The 23,925-nt window shown below is 38.0% G+C and overlaps 1 protein-coding gene across 1 annotated transcript in view; it reads right to left on the minus strand.

Moving 5' to 3' along the window:
• Positions 1-23,925, minus strand: part of LOC122452766 (antiviral innate immune response receptor RIG-I-like) — a 145,555-nt gene that overhangs the window by 16,479 nt on the left and 105,151 nt on the right. The window contains exon 14 of the mRNA XM_043486405.1: positions 23,729-23,819. Within this exon, the coding sequence (XP_043342340.1) occupies positions 23,729-23,819 (91 nt within the window). The remainder of the gene's footprint in view (positions 1-23,728; positions 23,820-23,925) is intronic.

Raw genomic sequence — 23,925 nt, forward strand, 5'->3', positions numbered from 1 at the left:
AAAAGGAGTGAAAAATGCGAGGAATAGAAAAGGTGTGAAAAATGTGAGGAACATGATAACGTGTGAAAAATGCCAGGAGCATGAAAAGGTGAGAAACATGCGAGGAGCAAGAAAAAAAAAATACGAGGACCAAGAAAAGGTGAGAAAATGCGAGGAACATAAAAAGGTGTGAAAAATGCGAGGAACTTGAAAAGGTGTGAAAAATACGAGCAGCATGAAAACATGTGAAAATTTCGAGGAAAATGAAAAGCGGGCAAAAATTCTAGGAGCATAAAAATGTGTGAAAAATGCGAGGAGCAAAAAAAAAAAAAAGAGGAGGAGCATGAAAATATGTGAAAAATGCGAGGAGCATGAAAAGGTGTGAAAAATGCGAGGAGCATTAAAAGGTGTAAAAATGCAAGGAGCATGAACAGGTTGAAATATACGAGGAGCATGAAAACATGTGAAAATTTCGAGGAAAAAAAAAGCTGTCAAAAATTCTAGGAGCACGAAAAGGTGTGAAAAATGCGAGGAGCATGGAAAGTTGTGAAAAATGCGAGGAGCATGAAACAGTGTGAAAAATGTGAGGAACATGAAAAGGTGTGAAAAATGCGAGGAGCAAAAGAAAAAAAAATGACGAGGAGCATGAAAATGTGTGAAAAATTCAGGAGCATGAAAAGCTGTGAAAAATATGAGGAGCATGAAAAGGTGTGAAAAATGCGAGGAGCATGAAAAGGTGTGAAAAATGCGAGAGGCAAAAGAAAAAAAAATTATGAGGAGCATGAAATAGTGTGAAAAATGCAAGGAGCATGAGAAGGTGTGAAAAATGCACAGAGCAAAAAAAAAAAAAAGACGAGGTGCATGAAAAGGTGTGAAAAATTCGTGGAGCATGAAAAGTTGTGAAATTGCGAGGAGCATGAAAAGGTGTGAAAATTGCGAGGAAAATGATATGCTGGCAAAAATTCTAGGAGCATGAAAAGGTGTGAAAAATGCAAGGAGCATGAAAAGGTGTGAAAAATACGAGGAGCATGAAAAGGTGTGAAAATTTCAAGAAGCATGAAAAGGTGTCAAATATTGGAAGAGCATGAAATGGTGTGAAAAATGCGAGGAGCATGAAAAGGTGTGAAAAATGCGAGGAGCATGAAAAGGTGTGAAAAATGCGAGGAGCAAGAAAAAAAAATCCGAGGAGCATGAAAAGGTGTAGAAAAATGCGACGGAACACATGAAAGGAGGTGAAAAAATGTGAGGAGCTATGAAAGGTTCGTGAAAAATACGAGGAGCATGCAAAAAGTGTGGAAAAATGCCGTGGAGCATTGAAAAGGTGTGAAAAATGGCCGAGCGAGCTGAAAAGGGTGAAAAATGCTGCGGAACATGAAAAGGTGTGAAAATTTCAAGAAGCATGAAAAGGTGTCAAATATTGGAAGAGCATGAAATGGTGTGAAAAATGCGAGGAGCATGAAAAGGTGTGAAAAACTCGAGGAGCATGAAAAGGTGTGAAAAATGCGAGGAGCATAAAAAGTGTGAAAAATACGAGGAGCAAAAAAAAAAAGACGAGCAGCATGAAAATGTGTGAAAAATGTGAGGAGCATGAAAAGGTGTGAAAAATGCGAGGAGCATGAAAAGGTGTGAAAAATGGGAGGAGCATGAAAAGGTGTGAAAAATGCGAAGAGCAAAAAAAAAAACAAAAAAGACAAGGAGCATGAAATGGTGTGAAAAATGCGAGGAGCAAGAAAAAATATACAAGGAGCAAGAAAAGATGAGAAAAATGCGAGGAACATAAAAAGGTGTGAAAAATGCGAGGAACTTGAAAAGGTGTGAAAAATACGAGGAGCATGAAAACGTGTGAAAATTTCGAGGAGCATGAAAAGCTGTCAAAAATTCTGGGAGCATGAAATGGTGTGAAAATTACGTGGAACATGAATAGCTGTGAAAAATGCGAGCAGCAAAATAAAAAAAAAAGACGAGGAGCATGAAAATTTTGAAAATTTCGAGGAGCATGAAAAGGTGTGAAAATTGCGAGGAGCATGAAAAGATGTGAAAATGCGATGAGCATGAAAAGGTGTGAAAAATTCAAGGAACATGAAAAGGTGTGAAAAATACGAGGAGCATGAAAGGGTGTGAAAATGTCAAGGAGCATGAAAGGTGTCAAATATTGGAAGAGCATGAAAAGGTTTGAAAAATGAGAGACGCATGAAAAGGTGTGAAAAATGCGAGGAGCATGAAAAGGTGTGAAAAATGCGAGGAGCAAGAAAAAAAATCCGAGGAGCATGAAAAGGTGTGAAAAATGCGAGAAACATGAAAAGGAGTGAAAAATGTGAGGAGCATGAAAAGGTGTGAAAAATACGAGGAGCATGAAAAGGTGTGAAAAATGCGAGGAGCATGAAAAGGTGTGAAAAATGCGAGGAGCATGAAAAGGTGTGAAAAATGCGAGGAGCAAAAAAAAAAAATACGAGGAGCATGAAAAGGTGTGAAAAATGCGAGGAGCGTGAAATGGTGTGAAAAATGCGAGGAGCATGAAAAGGTGTGAAAAAAGCAAGGAGCATGAAAAGGAGTGAAAAATGCGAGGAGCAAAAAAAAAAAAAAGACGAGGACCATGAAAGGTTGTAAAATTCGAGGAGCATTGAAAAAGGTGTGAAAAAACATGCGAGCGAGCCAACAAAAAAAAAAAGACGAGGACCATGAAAAGGTGAAAAAAATTCGAGGAGCATGAAAAGGTGTGAAAAATGCAAGGAGCAAGAAAAGGTGTGATAAATGTGAGGAGCAAAAAAAAATACGAGGAGCATGAAAAGTGTGAAAAACACGAGGAGCAGGAAAAGGGGAGAAAAATACGAGGAGCAAAAAAAAAAAAACAGAGCAATACGAGGAGCAGAAAAGTGGGGAAAATAAGAGAAGCATCAAAAGTGTGAAAATGAGAGGAGCAAGAAAAGTGTGAAAAATCCCAGGAGCAGGAAAATGGGAAAAAAATACGAGGAAAAAAAAAAAAAATATACGAGGAGCAAAAAAAAATAAAAAACAGAAAAATACAAGGAGCAAAAAAGTGGGGAAAATAAGAGGAGCATCAAAAGTGTGAAAATACGAGGAGCAAGAAAAGTGTGAAAAATACCAGGAGCCGGAAAAGGGGAGAAAAATACGAGAAGCAAAAAAAAAAATTACAGAAAAATACGAGGAACAGAAAAGTGGGGAAAATAAGAGGAGCATCAAAAGTGTGAAAATACGAGGAGCAAGAAAAGTGTGAAAAACAGGAGGAGGAGAAAAAAGGGAGAAAAATACGAGGGGCAAAAAAAACACAAAAAACAGAAAAATACGAGGAGCAGAAAAGTGGGGAAAATAAAGGAAGCATCAAAAGTGTGAAAATGCGAGGAGCAAGAAAAGTGTGAAAAATCTCAGGAGAAGGAAAATGGGAGAAAAATAAGAGGAGCAAAAAAAAAAAAAAGACGAGGAACATGAAAAGGTTTGAAAAATGCGAGGATCATGAAAAGGTGTGAAAAATTCGAGGAACATGAAAAGGTGTGAAAAATGTGAAGAGACAAAAAAAAAAGATGAGGAGCATGAAAAGGTGTGAAAAATGCAACGAGCATGAAAACGTGTGAAAAATGCAAGGAGCATGAAAAGGTATGAAAAATGTGAGGAACAGGAAAAGGTGTGAAAAAAATATGAGGAGTATGAAAAGGTGTGAAAATTTCGAGGAGCATGAAAAGGTGTCAAAAATTCTAGGAGCATGAAATGGTGTGAAAAATACGAGGAACATGAATAGCTGTGAAAAATGCGAGGAGAAAAAAAAAAAAAAAGACGAGGAGCATGAAAATTGGGAAAAATTCGAGGAGCATGAAAAGTTGTGAAAAATTCGAGGAAAATGAAAAGTTGTGAAAAATGCGAGGAGCATGTAAAGATGGGAAACCTGCGAGGAGCAAGAAAAAAGAAATCCGAGGACCAAGAAAAGGTGAGAAATATGCGAGGAACATAAAAAGGTGTGAAAAATGCGAGGAACTTGAAAAGGTGTGAAAAATACGAGGAGCATGAAAAGGTGTGAAAATTTCGAGGAGCATGAAAAGCTGTCAAAAATTCTGGGAGCATGAAATGGTGTGAAAAATACGTGGAACATGAATAGCTGTGAAAAATGCGAGCAGAAAAAAAAAAAAAAAAAAAGACGAGGAGCATGAAAATTTTGAAAATTTCAAGGAGCATGAAAAGGTGTGAAAATTGCGAGGAGCATGAAAAGATGTGAAAATGCGAGGAGCATGAAAAGGTGTGAAAAATGCGAGGAACATGAAAAGGTGTGAAAAATACGAGGAGCATGAAAAGGTGTGAAAATTTCGAGGAGCATGAAAGGTGTCAAATATTGGAAGAGTATGAAAAGGTTTGAAAAATGAGAGACGCATGAAAAGGTGTGAAAAATGCGAGGAGCATGAAAAGGTGTGAAAAATGCGAGGAGAAAGAAAAAAAAATCCGAGGAGCATGAAAAGGTGTGAAAAATGCGAGAAACATGAAAAGGAGTGAAAAATGTGAGGAGCATGAAAAGGTGTGAAAAATACGAGGAGCATGAAAAGGTGTGAAAAATGCGAGGAGCATGAAAAGGTGTGAAAAATGCGAAGAGCAAAAAAAAAACAAAAAAGACAAGGAGCATGAAATGGTGTGAAAAATGCGAGGAGCAAGAAAAGAAAATACAAGGAGCAAGAAAAGGTGAGAAAAATGCGAGGAACATAAAAAAGTGTGAAAAATGCGAGGAACTTGAAAAGGTGTGAAAAATACGAGGAGCATGAAAACGTGTGAAAATTTCCAGGAGCATGAAAAGCTGTCAAAAATTCTGGGAGCATGAAATGGTGTGATAAATACGTGGAACATGAATAGCTGTGAAAAATGAGAGCAGCAAAATAAAAAAAAAAAAGACGAGAAGCATGAAAATTTTGAAAATTTTGAGGAGCATGAAAAGGTGTGAAAATTTCGAGGAGCATGAAAAGGTGTCAAAAATTCGAGGAGCAGGAAAAGGTGAGAAAAATGCGAGGAGCATGAAATGGTGTGAAAAATGCAAGGAGCATGAAATGGTGTGAAAAATTCGAGGAACATGAAAAGGTGTGAAAAATACCGGGAGCATGAAAAGGTGTGAAAATTTCAAGGAGCATGAAAAGGTGTCAAATATTGGAAGAGCATGAAAAGGTTTGAAAAATGAGAGAAGCATGAAAAGCTGTGAAAAATGCGAGGAGCATGAAAAGGTGTGAAAAATGCGAGGAGCAAGAGAAAAAAATCCGAGGAGCATGAAAAGGTGTGAAAAATGCGAGAAACATGAAAAGGTGTGAAAAATGCGAGGAACATGAAAAGCTGTGAAAAATACGAGGAGCATGAAAAGGTATGAAAAATGCGAGGAGCATGAAAAGGTGTGAAAAATGCGAGGAGCAAAAAAAAAAAAACGAGGAGCATGAAATGTTGTGAATAATGCGAGGAGCATGAAAAGGTGTGAAAAATGCGAGGAGCAAGAAAAAAAAATATGAGGAGCATGAAAAGGTGTGAAAAATGCGAGGAGCATGATAGGGTGAAAAATCGAGGAGCAAAAAAAAAAAAAAAAGACCAGAGGACATTGAAAAGTTGTAAAAAATTCAGGAGCATGAAAAGGTGTGAAAAATGCGAGAAGCAAAAAAAAAAAAGACGGGGAGCATGAAAAGTTGTGAAAAATGCGAGGAGCATGAAAAGGTGTGAATAATGCGAGGAGCATGAAAAGGTGTGAAAAATGCGAGGAATAGAAAAGGTGTGAAAAATGCGAGGAACATGAAAAGGTGTGAAAAATGCGAGGAGCATGAAAAGGTGTGAAAAATGCGAAGAGCAAAAAAAAAAACAAAAAAGACAAGGAGCATGAAATGGTGTGAAAAATGCGAGGAGCAAGAAAAAAAATACAACGAGCAAGAAAAGGTGAGAAAAATGCGAGGAAAATAAAAAGGTGTGAAAAATGCAAGGAGCATGAAAACGTGTGAAAATTTCGAGGAGCATGAAAAAGCTGCTGAAAAATGCGAGGAGCATTGAAAAGGTTTGAAAAATTCGAGGGAGCATGAAAAAGGTGTGGAAAATGGCAGGAGCATGAAAAGGTGTGAAAAATGCAAGGAGTAAAAAAAAAAAAAAAGGCGAGGAGCATGAAAAGGGGTGAAAAATGCGAGCAGCATGAAAAGCTGTGAAAAGTACGAAGAGCATGAAAAGCTGTGAAAAATGCGAGGAGCAAAAAAAAAATGACGAGGAGCATGAAAAGGTGTGAAAAAGGCGAGCAGCATGAAAAGGTGTGAAAAATGCGAAGAGCAAAAAAAAAAAAGACGAGGAGCATGAAAAGGTGTGAGAAATGCGAGGAGCTTGAAAAGTTGTGAAAAATTCGAGAAACATGAAAAGGTATGAAAATTCGAGGAGCATGAAAAGGTGTGAAAATTGCAAGGAGCATGAAAAGGTGTGAAAAATGCAAGGAGCAAAAAAAAAATGATGAGGAGCATGAAAATGTATGAAAAATTCATGAGCATGAAAAGGAGTGAAAAATACGAGGAGCATGAAAAGGTGTGAAAGATGCGAGGAGCATGAAAAGGTGTGAAAAATGCAACGAGCATGAAAAGGTGTGAAAAATGCGAGGAGCATGAAAAGGTGTGAAAAATGCAAGGAGAAAAAAAGAAAAAGCTGAGGAGCATGAAAAGTTGTGAAAAATGCGAGGAGCATGAAAAACTGTGAAAAAAACGAGGAGCATGAAAAGCTGTGAAAAATGCGAGGAGCAAAAAAAAAAAATGACGAGGAGCATGAAAAGATGTGAAAAAGGCGAGAGGCATGAAAAGGTGTGAAAAATACCAGGATCATGAAGGTGTGAAAAATGCAAGGAGCAAAAAAAAAAAACAAGACGAGGAGCATGAAAAGGTGTGAAAAATGCGAGCAGCATGAAAAGGTGTGAAAAAGGCGAGGAGCATGAAAAGGTGTGAAAAATGCGAAGAGCAAAAAAAAAAAAAGACGAGGAGCATGAAAAGGTGTCAAAAATGCGAGGAGCATGAAAAGGTGTGAAAATGCGAGGAGCATGAAAAGGTGTGGAAAAGACGAGGAGCATGAAAAAGTGTGAAAATTGCAAGGAGCATGAAAAGGTGTGAAAATTGCGAGGAGCATGAAAAGGTGTGAAAAATTCGAGGAAAATGAAAAGGTGTGAAAAATGCGAAGAGCAAACAAAAAATAAAAAAAAGACAAGGAGCATGAAAAGGTGTGAAAAATGAAAGGAACAGGAAAAGGTGTGAAAAATGCGAGGAGCATGAAAAGGTGTGAAAAATGCGAGGAGCATGAAAAGTTGTGAAATATGCGAGGAGTAAAAACAAAAAAGATGAGGAGCATGAAAAGGTGTGAAAAAGGCGAGGAGCATGAAAAGTTGTGAAATATGCGAGGAGTAAAAACAAAAAAGATGAGGAGCATGAAAAGGTGTGAAAAAGGCGAGGAGCATGAGGTGTTGTGAAAAATACGAGGAGCATGAAAAGGTGTCAAAATTTCTAGGAGCATGAAAAGGTGTGAAAAATGCAAGGAGCATGAGAAGGTGTGAAATATGCGAGGAGTAAAAAAAAAAAAGATGAGGAGCATGAAAAGGTGTGAAAAAGGCGAGAGGCATGAAAAGTTGTGAAAAATACGAGGAGCATGAAAAGGTGTCAAAATTTCTAGGAGCATGAAAAGGTGTGAAAAATGCAAGGAGCAGGAAGGTGTGAAAAATGCGAGGAGCATGAAAAGGTGTGAAAATTGCGAGGAACATGAAAAGGTGTGAAAAATACGAGGGTTATGAAAAGGTGTGAAAATTTCAAGGAGCATGAAAAGGTGTCAGAAATTCTAGGAGCATAAAAAGGTGTGAAAAATGCGAGGAGCATGAAGGTGTGAAAAATGCGAGGAGCGTGAAAATGTGTGAAAAATGCGAGGAGCATGAAAAGGTGTTAAAAATGCGAGGAGCATGAAAAGGTGTGAAAAATGCGAGGAGCACGAAAAGGTGTGAAAAATGCGAGGAACATGAAAAGATGTGAAAAATGCGAGCAACATGAAAAGGTGTGAAAATTACGAGGAGCATGAAAAGGTGTGAAAAATGCGAGGAGCATGAAAAAGTGTGAAAATTGTGAGGAGCATGAAATGGCGTGAAAAATGCGAGGAGCATGAAAAATTGTGAAAATTGCGAGGAGCATGAAATGGTGTGAAAAATGCGAGGAGCATGAAAAGGTGTGAAAAATGCGAGGGGCATGAAAAGGTGTGAAAAATTCGAGGAACATGAAAAGGTGTGAAACATTCGAGGAGCATGAAAATGTGTGAAAATTGCAAGTAGCATGAAAAGGTGTGAAAAATGCAAGGAGAATGAAAAGGAGTGAAAAATGCGAGGAGCAAAAAAAAAATCACGAGGAGCATGAAAATGTGTGAAAAATTCATGAGCATGAAAATGTCTGAAAAATGCGAGGAGCATGAAGAGGTGTGAAAAATGAAAGGAGAATGAGAAGGAGTGAAAAATGCGAGGAGCAAAAAAAAAAAAAGACGAGGACCATGAAAAGGTGTGAAAAATTCGAGGAGCAGGAAAAGGGTGAAAAATGCGAGGAGCATGAAAAGGTGTCAAAAATTCGAGGAACATGAAAAGGTGTGAAAATTCGAGGAGCATGAAAATGTGTAAAAATTGCAAGCAGCATGAAAAGGTGTGAAAAATGCGAAGAGCAAAAAAAAAAAGAAGAGGAGCATGAAAATGTGTGAAAAATGCGAGGAGCATGAAAAGGTGTAAAAAATGCGAGGAGCATGAAAAGGTGTGAAAAATGCGAGGAGCATGAAAAGGTGTGAAAATGCGAGGAGCATGAAAAGGTGTGAAAAAAGCGAGGAGAAAAAAAAAGACGAGGAGCATAAAAAGTGTGAAAAATTCGTGAGCATGAAAAGGTGTGAAAAATACGAGGAGGATGAAAAGCTGTGAAAAATGCAAGGAGCATGAAAAGGTGTGAAAAACGCGAGGAGCATGAAAAGGTGTGAAAAATGCGAGGAGCAAAAAAAAAAAAAGACGAGGAGCATGAAAAGTTGTGAAAAATACGAGGAGCATGAAAAGGTGTGAAACTGCGAGGAGCATGAAAAGGTGTGAAAAATTCGAGGAACATGAAAAGGTGTGAAACATTCGAGGAGCATGAAAATGTGTGAAAATTGCAAGTAGCATGAAAAGGTGTGAAAAATGCAAGGACCATGAAAAGGAGTGAAAAATGCGAGGAGCATGAAAAGGTGTGAAAAATGCGAGGAGCATGAAAAGGTGTGAAAAATGCGAGGAGCATGAAAAGGTGTGAAAAATGCAAAGAGCCAAAAAAAAAAAGATGAGGAGCATGAAAAGGTGTGAAAAATGCGAGGAGCAAAAAAATGAAAAAGACGAGGAGCATGAAAAGGTGTGAAAAATGCGAGGAGCATGAAAAGGTGTGAAAATGCGAGGAGCATGAAAAGGTGTGAAAAATGCGAGAAGCATGAAAACGTGTGAAAAATGCGAGGAGAATGAAAAGGTGTGAAAATTGCAAGGAGCATGAAAAGGTGTAAAAAAAGCGAGGAGAAAAAAAAAAGATGAGGAGAATAAAAAAGTGTGAAAAATTCGTGAGCATGAAAAGGTGTGAAAAATACGAGGAGCATGAAAAGGTGTGAAAAATGCAAGGAGCATGAAAAGCTGTGAAAAATGCGAGGAGCAGGAAAAGGTGTGAAAAATGCGAGGAGCAAAAAAAAAAAAGACGAGGAGCATGAAAATTTGTGATAAATGCGAGGAGCATGAAAAGGTGTGAAAATGCGAGGAGCAAAAAAAAAAAGACAAGGAGCATGAAAAGTGTCAAAAATGCGAGGAGCATGAAAAGGTGTGAAAAATGCGAGGAGCATGAAAAGGTGTGAAAATTGCAAGGAGAATGAAAAGGTGTGAAAAATGCGAAGAGCAAAAAAAAAAAGACGAGGAGCATGAAAAAGTGTGAAAAATGCGAGGAGCAACAAAAAAAATATGAGGAGCATGAAAAGGAGTGAAAAATGCGAGGAATAGGAAAAGGTATGAAAAATGCGAGGAACATGAAAAGGTGTGAAAAATGCGAGGAGCATGAAAAGGTGTGAAAAATGCAAGGAGCAAGAAAAGGTGTAAAAATTGTGAGGAGCAAAAAAAAATACGAGGAGCATGAAAAGTGTGAAAAACACGAGGAGCAGGAAAAGGGGAGAAAATACGAGGAGCAAAAAAAAAAAACAGGGAAATACAAGGAGCAGAAAAGTGGGGAAAATAAGAGAAGCATCAAAAGTGTGAAAATGAGAGGAGCAAGAAAAATGTGAAAAATCCCAGGAGCAGGAAAATGGGAGAAAAATACGAGGAGCAAAAAAAAATAAAAAACAGAAAAATACAAGGAGCAGAAGAGTGAGGAAAATAAGAGGAGCATCAAAAGAGTGAAAATACGAGGAGCAAGAAAAGTGTGAAAAACATTAGGAGGAGAGAAAAGGGAGAAAAATACGAGTAGCAAGAAAAAAAAAACAGAAAAATACGAGGAGCAGAAAAGTGAGGAAAATAAGAGAAGCATCAAAAGTGTGAAAATGCGAGGAGCAAGAAGAGTGTGAAAAATCCCAGGAGCAGGAAAATGGGAGAAAATTAGGAGGAGAAAAAAAAAAAAAGACGAGGAACATGAAAAGGTTTGAAAAATGCGAGGAGCATGAAAAGGTGTGAAAAATTCGAGGAAAATGAAAAGGTGTGAAAAATGTGAAGAGCAAAAAAAAAAAAAAGACGAAGAGCAAGAAAAGTTGTGAAAAACGCGAGGAGCATGAAAAGGTGTGGAAAATGCGAGGAGCATGAAAAGGTGTGAAAAATGCGAGGAGCATGAAAAGGTGTGAAAAATTCGAAGAGCACTAAAAAAAAGACGAGGAGCATGAAAAGGTGTGAAAAATGCGAGGAGCATGAAAAGGTGTGAAAATGCGAGGAGCATGAAAAGGTGTGAAAAATGCGAGGAGCATGAAAAGGTGTGAAAAATGGCAGGAGCATGAAAAGGTGTGAAAAATGCAAGGAGCAAGAAAAGGTGTGAAAAATGTGAGGAGCAAAAAAAAAATACAAGGAGCATGAAAAGTGTGAAAAACAGGAGGAGCAGGAAAAGGGGAGAAAAATACGAGGAGCAAAAAAAAAAAAACAGAGAAATACGAGGAGCAGAAAAGTGGGGAAAATAAGAGAAGCATCAAAAGTGTGAAAATGAGAGGAGCAAGAAAAGTGTGAAAAATCCCAGGAGCAGGAAAATGGGAGAAAAATAGGAGGAGAAAAAAAAAAAGACGAGGAACATGAAAAAGTGTGAAAAATTCGTGAGCATGAAAAGGTTGAAAAATGCGAGGAGCATGAAAATGTGTGAAAAATGCGAGGAGCATGAAAAGGTGTAAAAAATGCAAGGAGCATGAAAAGGTGTGAAAAATGCGAGGAACAGGAAAAGGTGTGAAAAATATGACGAGCATGAAAAGGTGTGAAAATTTCGAGGAGCATGAAATGGTCTGAAAAATACGAAGAACATGAATAGCTGTGAAAAATGCAAGGAGCAAAATAAAAAAAAAGACGAGGAGCATGAAAATTGTGAAAAATGCGAGGAGCATGAAAAGGTGTGAAAAATGCAAGGAGCAAGAAAAGGTGTGAAAAATGTGAGGAGCAAAAAAAAAACGAGGAGCATGAAAAGTGTGAAAACACGAGGAGCAGGAAAAGGGGAGAAAAATACAAGGAGCAAAACAAAAAAACAGAAATATACGAGGAGCAGGAAAGTGGGGAAAATAAGAGGAGCATCAAAAGTGTGAAAATACGAGGAGCAGGAAAAGTGTGAAAAACACGAGGAGCAGTAAAAGGGGAGAAAAATACGAGGAGCAAAAAAAAAAAAAAACAGAAAAATACCAGGAGCAGAGAAGTAGGGAAAATAAGAGAAGCATCAAACGTGTGAAAATGCAAGGAGCAAGAAAAGTGTGAAAAATCCCAGGAGCAGGAAAATGGGAGAAAAATAAACGGAGCAAAAAAAAAAAAAGACGAGGAACATGAAAAGGTTTGAAAAATGCGAGGAGCATGAAAAGGTGTGAAAAATTCGAGGAAAATGAAAAGGTGTGAAAAATGCGAAGAGCAAACAAAAAATAAAAAAAGACGAGGACCATGAAAAGGTGTGAAAAATGCAACGAGCATTAAAAGTGTGAAAAATGCAAGGAGCATGAAAAGGTGTGAAAAATGCAAGGAACAGGAAAAGGTGTGAAAATATGAGGAGCATGAAAAGGTGTGAAAATTTCGCGGAGCATGAAAAGGTGTCAAAAATTCTAGGAGCATGAAATGGTGTGAAAAATACGAGGAACATGAATAGCTGTGAAAAATGCGAGGAGCAAAAGAAAAAAAAAAGGCGAGGAGCATGAAAATTGTGAAAAATTCGAGGAGCATGAAAAGGTGTGAAAATTGCGAGGAGCATGAAAAGATGTGAAAAATGCGAGGAGCATGAAAAGGTGTGAAAAATTCGAGGAACATGAAAAGGTGTGGAAAAATACCAGGATAATGAAAAGGTGTGAAAAATGCAAGGAGAAAAAAAAAAAAAAAAAGGCGAGGAGCATGAAAAGGTGTGAAAAATGCGAGCAGCATGAAAAGCTGTGAAAAGTACGAAGAGCATGAAAAGCTGTGAAAAATGCAAGGAGCAAAAAAAAAATGACGAGGAGCATGAAAAGGTGTGAAAAAGGCGAGCAGCATGAAAAGGTGTGAAAAATGCGAAGAGCAAAAAAAAAAAAGACGAGGAGCATGAAAAGGTGTGAAAAATGCGAGGAGCATGAAAAGTTGTGAAAAATTCGAGAAACATGAAAGGTATGAAAATTCGAGGAGCATGAAAAGGTGTGAAAATTGCAAGGAGCATGAAAATGTGTGAAAAATGCAAGGAGCAAAAAAAAAATGACGAGGAGCATGAAAATGTATGAAAAATTCATGAGCATGAAAAGGAGTGAAAAATTCATGAGCATGAAAAGGAGTGAAAAATGCGAGGAGCATGAAAAGGTGTGAAAGACGCGAGGAGCATGAAAAGGTGTGAAAGATGCGAGGAGCATGAAAAGGTGTGAAAAATGCAACGAGCATGAAAAGGTGTGAAAAATGCGAGGAGCAAAAAAGAAAAAGCTGAGGAGCATGAAAAGTTGTGAAAAATGCGAGGAGCATGAAAAACGGTGAAAAAAACGAGGAGCATGAAAAGCTGTGAAAAATGTGAGGAGCAAAAAAAAAAAATGACGAGGAGCATGAAAAGATGTGAAAAAGGCGAGAGGCATGAAAAGGTGTGAAAAATACCAGGATCATGAAGGTGTGAAAAATGCAAGGAGCAAAAAAAAAAAACAAGACGAGGAGCATGAAAAGGTGTGAAAAATGCGAGCAGCATGAAAAGGTGTGAAAAAGGCGAGGAGCATGAAAAGGTGTGAAAAATGCGAAGAGCAAAAAAAAAAAAAAGACGAGGAGCATGAAAAGGTGTCAAAAATGCGAGGAGCATGAAAAGGTGTGAAAATGCGAGGAGCATGAAAAGGTGTGGAAAAGGCGAGGAGCATGAAAAAGTGTGAAAATTGCAAGGAGCATGAAAAGGTGTGAAAATTGCGAGGAGCATGAAAAGGTGTGAAAAATTCGAGGAAAATGAAAAGGTGTGAAAAATGCGAAGAGCAAACAAAAAATAAAAAAAAGACAAGGAGCATGAAAACGTGTGAAAAATGCAACGAGCATGAAAAGTGTGAAAAATGCAAGGAGCATGAAAAGGTGTGAAAAATGAAAGGAACAGGAAAAGGTGTGAAAAAGAGTAAAAACAAAAAAGATGAGGAGCATGAAAAGGTGTGAAAAAGGCGAGGAGCATGAAAAGTTGTGAAAAATACGAGGAGCATGAAAAGGTGTCAAAATTTCTAGGAGCATGAAAAGGTGTGAAAAATGCAAGGAGCATGAGAAGGTGTGAAATATGCGAGGAGTAAAAAAAAAAAAAATGAGGAGCATGAAAAGTTGTGAAAAATACGAGGAGCATGAAAAGGTGTCAAAATTTCTAGGAGCATGAAAAGGTGTGAAAAATGCAAGGAGCAGGAAGGTGTGAAAAATGCGAGGAGCATGAAAAGGTGTGAAAATTGCGAGGAACATGAAAAGGTGTGAAAAATACGAGGGATTTGAAAAGGTGTGAAAATTTCAAGGAGCATGAAAAGGTGTCAGAAATTCTAGGAGCATAAAAAGGTGTGAAAAATGCGAGGAGCATGAAGGTGTGAAAAATGCGAGGAGCGTGAAAATGTGTGAAAAATGCGAGGAGCATGAAAAGGTGAAAAATGCGAGGAGCATGAAAAGGTGTGAAAAATGCGAGGAGCACGAAAAGGTGTGAAAAATGCGAGGAACATGAAAAGATGTGAAAAATGCGAGCAACATGAAAAGGTGTGAAAATTACGAGGAGCATGAAAGGTGTGAAAAATGCGAGGAGCATGAAAAAGTGTGAAAATTGTGAGGAGCATGAAATGGCGTGAAAAATGCGAGGAGCATGAAAAATTGTGAAAATTGCGAGGAGCATGAAATGGTGTGAAAAATGCGAGGAGCATGAAAAGGTGTGAAACTGCGAGGAGCATGAAAAGGTGTGAAAAATTCGAGGAACATGAAAAGGTGTGAAACATTCGAGGAGCATGAAAATGTGTGAAAATTGCAAGTAGCATGAAAAGGTGTGAAAAATGCAAGGAGAATGAAAAGGAATGAAAAATGCGAGGAGCAAAAAAAAAATCACGAGGAGCATGAAAATGTGTGAAAAATTCATGAGCATGAAAACGTCTGAAAAATGCGAGGAGCATGAAGAGGTGTGAAAAATGAAAGGAGAATGAGAAGGAGTGAAAAATGCGAGGAGCAAAAAAAAAAAAAGACGAGGACGATGAAAAGGTGTGAAAAATTCGAGGAGCATGAAAAGGGTGAAAAATGCGAGGAGCATGAAAAGGTGTCAAAAATTCGAGGAACATGAAAAGGTGTGAAAATTCGAGGAGCATGAAAATGTGTAAAAATTGCAAGCAGCATGAAAAGGTGTGAAAAATGCGAAGAGCAAAAAAAAAAAGAAGAGGAGCATGAAAATGTGTGAAAAATGCGAGGAGCATGAAAAGGTGTAAAAAATGCGAGGAGCATGAAAAGGTGTGAAAAATGCGAGGAACAGGAAAAGGTGTGAAAAATATGACGAGCATGAAAAGGTGTGAAAATTTCGAGGAGCATGAAATGGTGTGAAAAAAGCGAGGAGAAAAAAAAAGACGAGGAGCATAAAAAGTGTGAAAAATTCGTGAGCATGAAAAGGTGTGAAAAATACGAGGAGGATGAAAAGCTGTGAAAAATGCAAGGAGCATGAAAAGGTGTGAAAAACGCGAGGAGCATGAAAAGGGGTGAAAAATGCGAGGAGCAAAAAAAAAAAAAGACGAGGAGCATGAAAAGTTGTGAAAAATACGAGGAGCATGAAAAGGTGTGAAACTGCGAGGAGCATGAAAAGGTGTGAAAAATTCGAGGAACATGAAAAGGTGTGAAACATTCGAGGAGCATGAAAATGTGTGAAAATTGCAAGTAGCATGAAAAGGTGTGAAAAATGCAAGGACCATGAAAAGGAGTGCAAAATGCGAGGAGCATGAAAAGGTGTGAAAAATGCGAGGAGCATGAAAAGGTGTGAAAAATGCGAGGAGCATGAAAAGGTGTGAAAAATGCAAAGAGCCAAAAAAAAAAAAGATGAGGAGCATGAAAAGGTGTGAAAAATGCGAGGAGCAAAAAAATGAAAAAGACGAGGAGCATGAAAAGGTGTGAAAAATGCGAGGAGCATGAAAAGGTGTGAAAATGCGAGGAGCATGAAAAGGTGTGAAAAATGCGAGAAGCATGAAAACGTGTGAAAAATGCGAGGAGAATGAAAAGGTGTGAAAATTGCAAGGAGCATGAAAAGGTGTAAAAAAAGCGAGGAGAAAAAAAAAAGATGAGGAGAATAAAAAAGTGTGAAAAATTCGTGAGCATGAAAAGGTGTGAAAAATACGAGGAGCATGAAAAGGTGTGAAAAATGCAAGGAGCATGAAAAGCTTGAAAAATGCGAGGAGCAGGAAAAGGTGTGAAAAATGCGAGGAGCAAAAAAAAAAAAGACGAGGAGCATGAAAATTTGTGATAAATGCGAGGAGCATGAAAAGGTGTGAAAATGCGAGGAGCAAAAAAAAAAAGACAAGGAGCATGAAAAGTGTCAAAAATGCGAGGAGCATGAAAAGGTGTGAAAAATGCGAGGAGAATGAAAAGGTGTGAAAATTGCAAGGAGAATGAAAAGGTGTGAAAAATGCGAAGAGCAAAAAAAAAAAAAGACGAGGAGCATGAAAAAGTGTGAAAAATGCGAGGAGCAACAAAAAAAATATGAGGAGCATGAAAAGGAGTGAAAAATGCGAGGAATATGAAAAGGTATGAAAAATGCGAGGAACATGAAAAGGTGTGAAAAATGCGAGGAGCATGAAAAGGTGTGAAAAATGCAAGGAGCAAGAAAAGGTGTAAAAATTGTGAGGAGCAAAAAAAAAATATGAGGAGCATGAAAAGTGTGAAAAACACGAGGAGCAGGAAAAGGGGAGAAAATACGAGGAGCAAAAAAAAAAACAGGGAAATACAAGGAGCAGAAAAGTGGGGAAAATAAGAGAAGCATCAAAAGTGTGAAAATGAGAGGAGCAAGAAAAATGTGAAAAATCCCAGGAGCAGGAAAATGGGAGAAAAATACGAGGAGCAAAAAAAAAAACAGAAAAATACGAGGAGCAAAAAAAAATAAAAAAAAGAAAAATACAAGGAGCAGAAAAGTGAGGAAAATAAGAGGAGCATCAAAAGGGTGAAAATACGAGGAGCAAGAAAAATGTGAAAAACATTAGGAGGAGAGAAAAGGGAGAAAAATACGAGTAGCAAGAAAAAAAAAACAGAAAAATACGAGGAGCAGAAAAGTGAGGAAAATAAGAGAAGCATCAAAAGTGGGAAAATGCGAGGAGCAAGAAGAGTGTGAAAAATCCCAGGAGCAGGAAAATGGGAGAAAATTAGGAGGAGAAAAAAAAAAAAAGACGAGGAACATGAAAAGGTTTGAAAAATGCGAGGAGCATGAAAAGGTGTGAAAAATTCGAGGAAAATGAAAAGGTGTGAAAAATGTGAAGAGCAAAAAAAAAAAGACGAAGAGCAAGAAATGTTGTGAAAAACGCGAGGAGCATGAAAAGGTGTGGAAAATGCGAGGAGCATGAAAAGGTGTGAAAAATGCGAGGAGCATGAAAAGGTGTGAAAAATTCGAAGAGCACTAAAAAAAAGACGAGGAGCGTGAAAAGGTGTGAAAAATGCGAGGAGCATGAAAAGGTGTGAAAATGCGAGGAGCATGAAAAGGTGTGAAAAATGCGAGGAGCATGAAAAGGTGTGAAAAATGCGAGGAGCATGAAAAGGTGTGAAAAATGGCAGGAGAATGAAAGGGTGTGAAAAATGCGAAGAGAAAAAAAAAAAAAAGACGAGGAACATGAAAACGTGTGAAAAATGCGAGGAGCATGAAAAGGTGTGAAAAATGCGAGCATGAAAAGGTGTGAAAATTGCAAGGAGCATGAAAAGGTGTGAAAAATGCCAGGAGCATGAAAAGGAGTGAAAAATGCGAGGAGCATGAAAAGGTGTGAAAAATGCAAGGAGCAAGAAAAGGTGTGAAAAATGTGAGGAGCAAAAAAAAAAATACGAGGAGCATGAAAAGTGTGAAAAACAGGAGGAGCAGGAAAAGGGGAGAAAAATACGAGGAGCAAAAAAAAAAAAACAGAGAAATACGAGGAGCAGAAAAGTGGGGAAAATAAGAGAAGCATCAAAAGTGTGAAAATGAGAGGAGAAAGAAAAGTGTGAAAAATCCCAGGAGCAGGAAAATGGGAGAAAAATAAGAGGAGCAAAAAAAACAAAAAAAAAAGACGAGGAACAAGAAAAGGTTTAAGGTTTGAAAAATGCGAGGAGCATGAAAAGGTATGAAAAATTCGAGGAACATGAAAAGGTGTGAAAAATGCGAAGAGCAAAAAAAAAAAAAGACGAGGAGCATGAAAAGGTGTGAAAAATGCAACGAGCATGAAAACGTGTGAAAAATGCAAGGAGCATGAAAAGGTGTGAAAAATGCGAGGAACAGGAAAAGGTGTGAAAAATATGACGAGCATGAAAAGGTGTGAAAATTTCGAGGAGCATGAAATGGTGTGAAAAATACGAAGAACATGAATAGCTGTGAAAAATGCAAGGAGCAAAATAAAAAAAGAAACACGAGGAGCATGAAAATTGTGAAAAATGCGAGGAGCATGAAAAGGTGTGAAAAATGCAAGGAGCAAGAAAAGGTGTGAAAAATGTGAGGAGCAAAAAAAAAATGACGAGGAGCATGAAAAGATGTGAAAAAGGCGAGAGGCATGAAAAGGTGTGAAAAATACCAGGATCATGAAGGTGTGAAAAATGCAAGGAGCAAAAAAAAAAAAAAAAGACGAGGAGCATGAAAAGGTGTGAAAAATGCGAGCAGCATGAAAAGGTGTGAAAAAGGCGAGGAGCATGAAAAGGTGTGAAAAATGCGAAGAGCAAAAAAAAAAAAAGACGAGGAGCATGAAAAGGTGTCAAAAATGCGAGGAGCATGAAAAGGTGTGAAAATGCGAGGAGCATGAAAAGGTGTGGAAAAGGCGAGGAGCATGAAAAAGTGTGAAAATTGCAAGGAGCATGAAAAGGTGTGAAAATTGCGAGGAGCATGAAAAGGTGTGAAAAATTCGAGGAAAATGAAAAGGTGTGAAAAATGCGAAGAGCAAACAAAAAATAAAAAAAAGACAAGGAGCATGAAAAGGTGTGAAAAATGAAAGGAACAGGAAAAGGTGTGAAAAATGCGAGGAGCATGAAAAGGTGTGAAAAATGCGAGGAGCATGAAAAGTTGTGAAATATGCGAGGAGTAAAAACAAAAAAGATGAGGAGCATGAAAAGGTGTGAAAAAGGCGAGGAGCATGAAAAGTTGTGAAAAATACGAGGAGCATGAAAAGGTGTCAAAATTTCTAGGAGCATGAAAAGGTATGAAAAATGCAAGGAGCATGAGAAGGTGTGAAATATGCGAGGAGAAAAAAAAAAAAAGATGAGGAGCATGAAAAGGTGTGAAAAAGGCGAGGAGCATGAAAAGTTGTGAAAAATACGAGGAGCATGAAAAGGTGTCAAAATTTCTAGGAGCATGAAAAGGTGTGAAAAATGCAAGGAGCAGGAAGGTGTGAAAAATGCGAGGAGCATGAAAAGGTGTGAAAATTGCGAGGAACATGAAAAGGTGTGAAAAATACGAGGGTTATGAAAAGGTGTGAAAATTTCAATGAGCATGAAAAGGTGTCAGAAATTCTAGGAGCATAAAAAGGTGTGAAAAATGCGAGGAGCATGAAGGTGTGAAAAATGCGAGGAGCGTGAAAAAGTGTGAAAAATGCGAGGAGCATGAAAAGGTGTTAAAAATGCGAGGAGCATGAAAAGGTGTGAAAAATGCGAGGAACATGAAAAGATGTGAAAAATGCGAGCAACATGAAAAGGTGTGAAAATTACGAGGAGCATGAAAAGGTGTGAAAAATGCGAGGAGCATGAAAAAGTGTGAAAATTGTGAGGCGCATGAAATGGCGTGAAAAATGCGAGGAGCATGAAAAATTGTGAAAATTGCGAGGAGAATGAAATGGTGTGAAAAATGCGAGGAGCATGAAAAGGTGTGAAAAATGCGAGGGGCATGAAAAGGTGTGAAAAATTCGAGGAACATGAAAAGGTGTGAAACATTCGAGGAGCATGAAAATGTGTGAAAATTGCAAGTAGCATGAAAAGGTGTGAAAAATGCAAGGAGAATGAAAAGGAATGAAAAATGCGAGGAGCAAAAAAAAATCACGAGGAGCATGAAAATGTGTGAAAAATTCATGAGCATGAAAATGTCTGAAAAATGCGAGGAGCATGAAGAGGTGTGAAAAATGAAAGGAGAATGAGAAGGAGTGAAAAATGCGAGGAGCAAAAAACAAAAAAGACGAGGACCATGAAAAGGTGTGAAAAATTCGAGGAGCATGAAAAGGGTGAAAAATGCGAGGAGCATGAAAAGGTGTCAAAAATTCGAGGAACATGAAAAGGTGTGAAAATTCGAGGAGCATGAAAATGTGTAAAAATTGCAAGCAGCATGAAAAGGTGTGAAAAATGCGAAGAGCAAAAAAAAAAAGAAGAGGAGCATGAAAATGTGTGAAAAATGCGAGGAGCATGAAAAGGTGTAAAAAATGCGAGGAGCATGAAAAGGTGTGAAAAATGCGAGGAGCATGAAAAGGTGTGAAAAATGCGAGGAGCATGAAAAGGTGTGAAAAAAGCGAGGAGAAAAAAAAAGACGAAGAGCATAAAAAGTGTGAAAAATTCGTGAGCATGAAAAGGTGTGAAAAATACGAGGAGGATGAAAAGCTGTGAAAAATGCAAGGAGCATGAAAAGGTGTGAAAAATGCGAGGAGCATGAAAAGGTGTGAAAAATGCGAGGAGCAAAAAAAAAAAAAAGACGAGGAGCATGAAAAATTGTGAAAAATACGAGGAGCATGAAAAGGTGTGAAACTGCGAGGAGCATGAAAAGGTGTGAAAAATTCGAGGAACATGAAAAGGTGTGAAACATTCGAGGAGCATGAAAATGTGTGAAAATTGCAAGGAGCATGAAAAGGTGTGAAAAATGCAAGGACCATGAAAAGGAGTGAAAAATGCGAGGAGCATGAAAAGGTGTGAAAAATGCGAGGAGCATGAAAAGGTGTGAAAAGTGTGAGGAGGATAAAAAGGTGTGAAAAAATTAAAAGAGCCAAAAAAAAAAAGATTGAGGAGCATGGAAAAGGTGTGAAAAATGCGAGGAGCAAATAAATAATTGAAAAAGACGAGGGAGCATGAAAAGGTGTGAAAAATGCGAGGATGCATTGAAAGGTGTGAAAATGCGAGTGCAGCATTTGAAAAGGTTGTGAAAAATGCGAGCAGCATGAAAACGCTGTTTGAAAATGCAGAGGATTTGAATGAAAAAAGTGTGGAAAATTGCAAGGAGCATGAAAAGGGGTGTAAAAAAGCGAGAGAAAAAAAAAAGATGAGGAGAAAAAAAGTTGTGAAAATCGGTGAGCATGAAAAGGTGTTTTGAAAAATACGAGGAGCATGAAAATGGATGTGAAAAATGCAAGGAGCATGAAAAAGCTGTGAAAAATGCGAGGAGCAGGAAAAGGTGTTGAAAAAATGCGAGAGAGCAAAAAAAAAAAGACGAAGTAGGCATGAAATTTGTAGATAAATAGCGAGGGAGCATGAAAAGGTGTTGAAAATGCGAGGAGCAAAAAAAAAAAAGACAAGGAGCATGAAACAGTGTCAAAAATGCGAGGAGCATTGAAAAGGTTTGGTGAAAAAATGCGAGGAGAATGAAAAGGTTGTATGTGAAAATTGCAAGGAGAATGAAAAGGTGTGAAGAATGCGAAGAGCAAAAAAAAAAAAGACGAGGAGCATGAAAAAGTGTGAAAAATGCGAGGAGTAACAAAAAAAATATGAGGAGCATGAAAAGGAGTGAAAAATGCGAGGAATATGAAAAGGAATGAAAAATGCGAGGAACATGAAAAGGTGTGAAAAATGCGAGGAGCATGAAAAGGTGTGAAAAATGCAAGGAGCAAGAAAAGGTGTAAAAATTGTGATGAGCAAAAAAAAAATACGAGGAGCATGAAAAGTGTGAAAAACACGAGGAGCAGGAAAAGGGCAGAAAATACGAGGAGCAAAAAAAAAAACAGGGAAATACAAGGAGCAGAAAAGTGGGGAAAATAAGAGAAGCATCAAAAGTGTGAAAATGAGAGGAGCAAGAAAAATGTGAAAAATCCCAGGAGCAGGAAAATGGGAGAAAAATACGAGGAGCAAAAAAAAAAACAGAAAAATACGAGGAGCAAAAAAAAAAAAAAAACAGAAAAATACAAGGAGCAGAAAAGTGAGGAAAATAAGAGGAGCATCAAAAGGGTGAAAATACGAGGAGCAAGAAAAGTGTGAAAAACATTAGGAGGAGAGAAAAGGGAGAAAAATACGAGTAGCAAAAAAAAAAAAACAGAAAAATACGAGGAGCAGAAAAGTGAGGAAAATAAGAGAAGCATCAAAAGTGTGAAAATGCGAGGAGCAAGAAGAGTGTGAAAAATCCCAGGAGCAAGAAAATGGGAGAAAATTAGGAGGAGAAAAAAAAAAAAAGACGAGGAACATGAAAAGGTTTGAAAAATGCGAGGAGCATGAAAAGGTGTGAAAAATTCGAGGAAAATGAAAAGGTGTGAAAAATGTGAAGAGCAAAAAAAAAAAAAAAGACGAAGAGCAAGAAAAGTTGTGAAAAACGCGAGGAGCATGAAAAGGTGTGGAAAATGCGAGGAGCATGAAAAGGTGTGAAAAATGCGAGGAGCATGAAAAGGTGTGAAAAATTCGAAGAGCACTAAAAAAAAGATGAGGAGCGTGAAAAGGTGTGAAAAATGCGAGGAGCATGAAAAGGTGTGAAAATGCGAGGAGCATGAAAAGGTGTGAAAAATGCGAGGAGCATGAAAAGGTGTGAAAAATGCGAGGAGCATGAAAAGGTGTGAAAAATGGCAGGAGCATGAAAAGGTGTGAAAAATGCGAAGAGCAAAAAAAAAAAAGACGAGGAACATGAAAACGTGTGAAAAATGCGAGGAGCATGAAAAGGTGTGAAAAATGCGAGCATGAAAAGGTGTGAAAATTGCAAGCAGCATGAAAAGGTGTGAAAAATGCCAGGAGCATGAAAAGGAGTGAAAAATGCGAGGAGCATGAAAAGGTGTGAAAAATGCAAGGAGCAAGAAAAGGTGTGAAAAATGTGAGGAGCAAAAAAAAAAATACGAGGAGCATGAAAAGTGTGAAAAACAGGAGGAGCAGGAAAAGGGGAGAAAAATACGAGGAGCAAAAAAAAAAAAACAGAGAAATACGAGGAGCAGAAAAGTGGGGAAAATAAGAGAAGCATCAAAAGTGTGAAAATGAGAGGAGAAAGAAAAGTGTGAAAAATCCCAGGAGCAGGAAAATGGGAGAAAAATAAGAGGAGCAAAAAAAACAAAAAAAAAATAATGCATATAAGTCTTTTTATATTTTAAAGAATAACAATAAAATAGATAGAGAACATTTCTATTTCCAGTTAATCTACTGGTTGAAAATTTGAGCAAGAGAGTAACATACTCAAACAATATTAAAAACAAAACAGAACTTTGGTTTTGTCTGCAGTACATATAGGAGGAGGAAAGTCTACAAGTTTCTGACATTTGAGCATGGTGATGGCTTTTCAATGTGTTCACTGAGCTAGGCTTAACTGCAATCCCCAGATGTTCACCTAGGTGTTTCTGTGAAGGGGATTTGCAGATGTAATTAAACTTCTTAAATCAGTTGATATGGTTACTCAATAGGGACTTCATTTTAGGCAGGCCTGACCTAAACAAGGCGGCCCTTGAAAAGAGGACTGAGGTGATCCCTGACCTCAGAGACTCTGGACAGCTCACACCTATGGGGTTCCATTGGTCCTGACCTGCCCTGCGGACTTGGACTGGCTTTGCCGTCCAAGTGTGTACGTCAATTCCTTGTACTACATCCCTGTGTGCCTGTCTGTGTACAATATACATGTGTTGCTATATATATATGAATGTGTGTGTGTGTGTGTGTGTGTATATATATATAAACATATATGTATTTATAATCTCCTACTGATTTTGCTTCTCTGGTTGAACCCAGACTGATACAAGCACTAAGAAAGAATTAAAATATATCATATATGTTCTTATATATATAGTATGTTAGATCTAATGCACTATATATAAATACCCATTGTCTGACTTGTTCGGCCACGTCCAGTCAATACGCCAGGTTTTAGAAACCTGAGCCTAGGATGTTCTTCAATCCAGTTCTTTAAGGCCTGAAAATACAAAGCAGTTGTCAGCTGGATACTATTCTGTATTAATTCAATATTGCATATATGCCGCCTGATTTGAAGAGCTAACTCATTGGAAAAGACCTTAATG

This window comes from Cervus canadensis, chromosome 14 (assembly GCF_019320065.1).
Source record: "Cervus canadensis isolate Bull #8, Minnesota chromosome 14, ASM1932006v1, whole genome shotgun sequence".
NCBI classification, from domain to species: domain Eukaryota; kingdom Metazoa; phylum Chordata; class Mammalia; order Artiodactyla; family Cervidae; genus Cervus; species Cervus canadensis.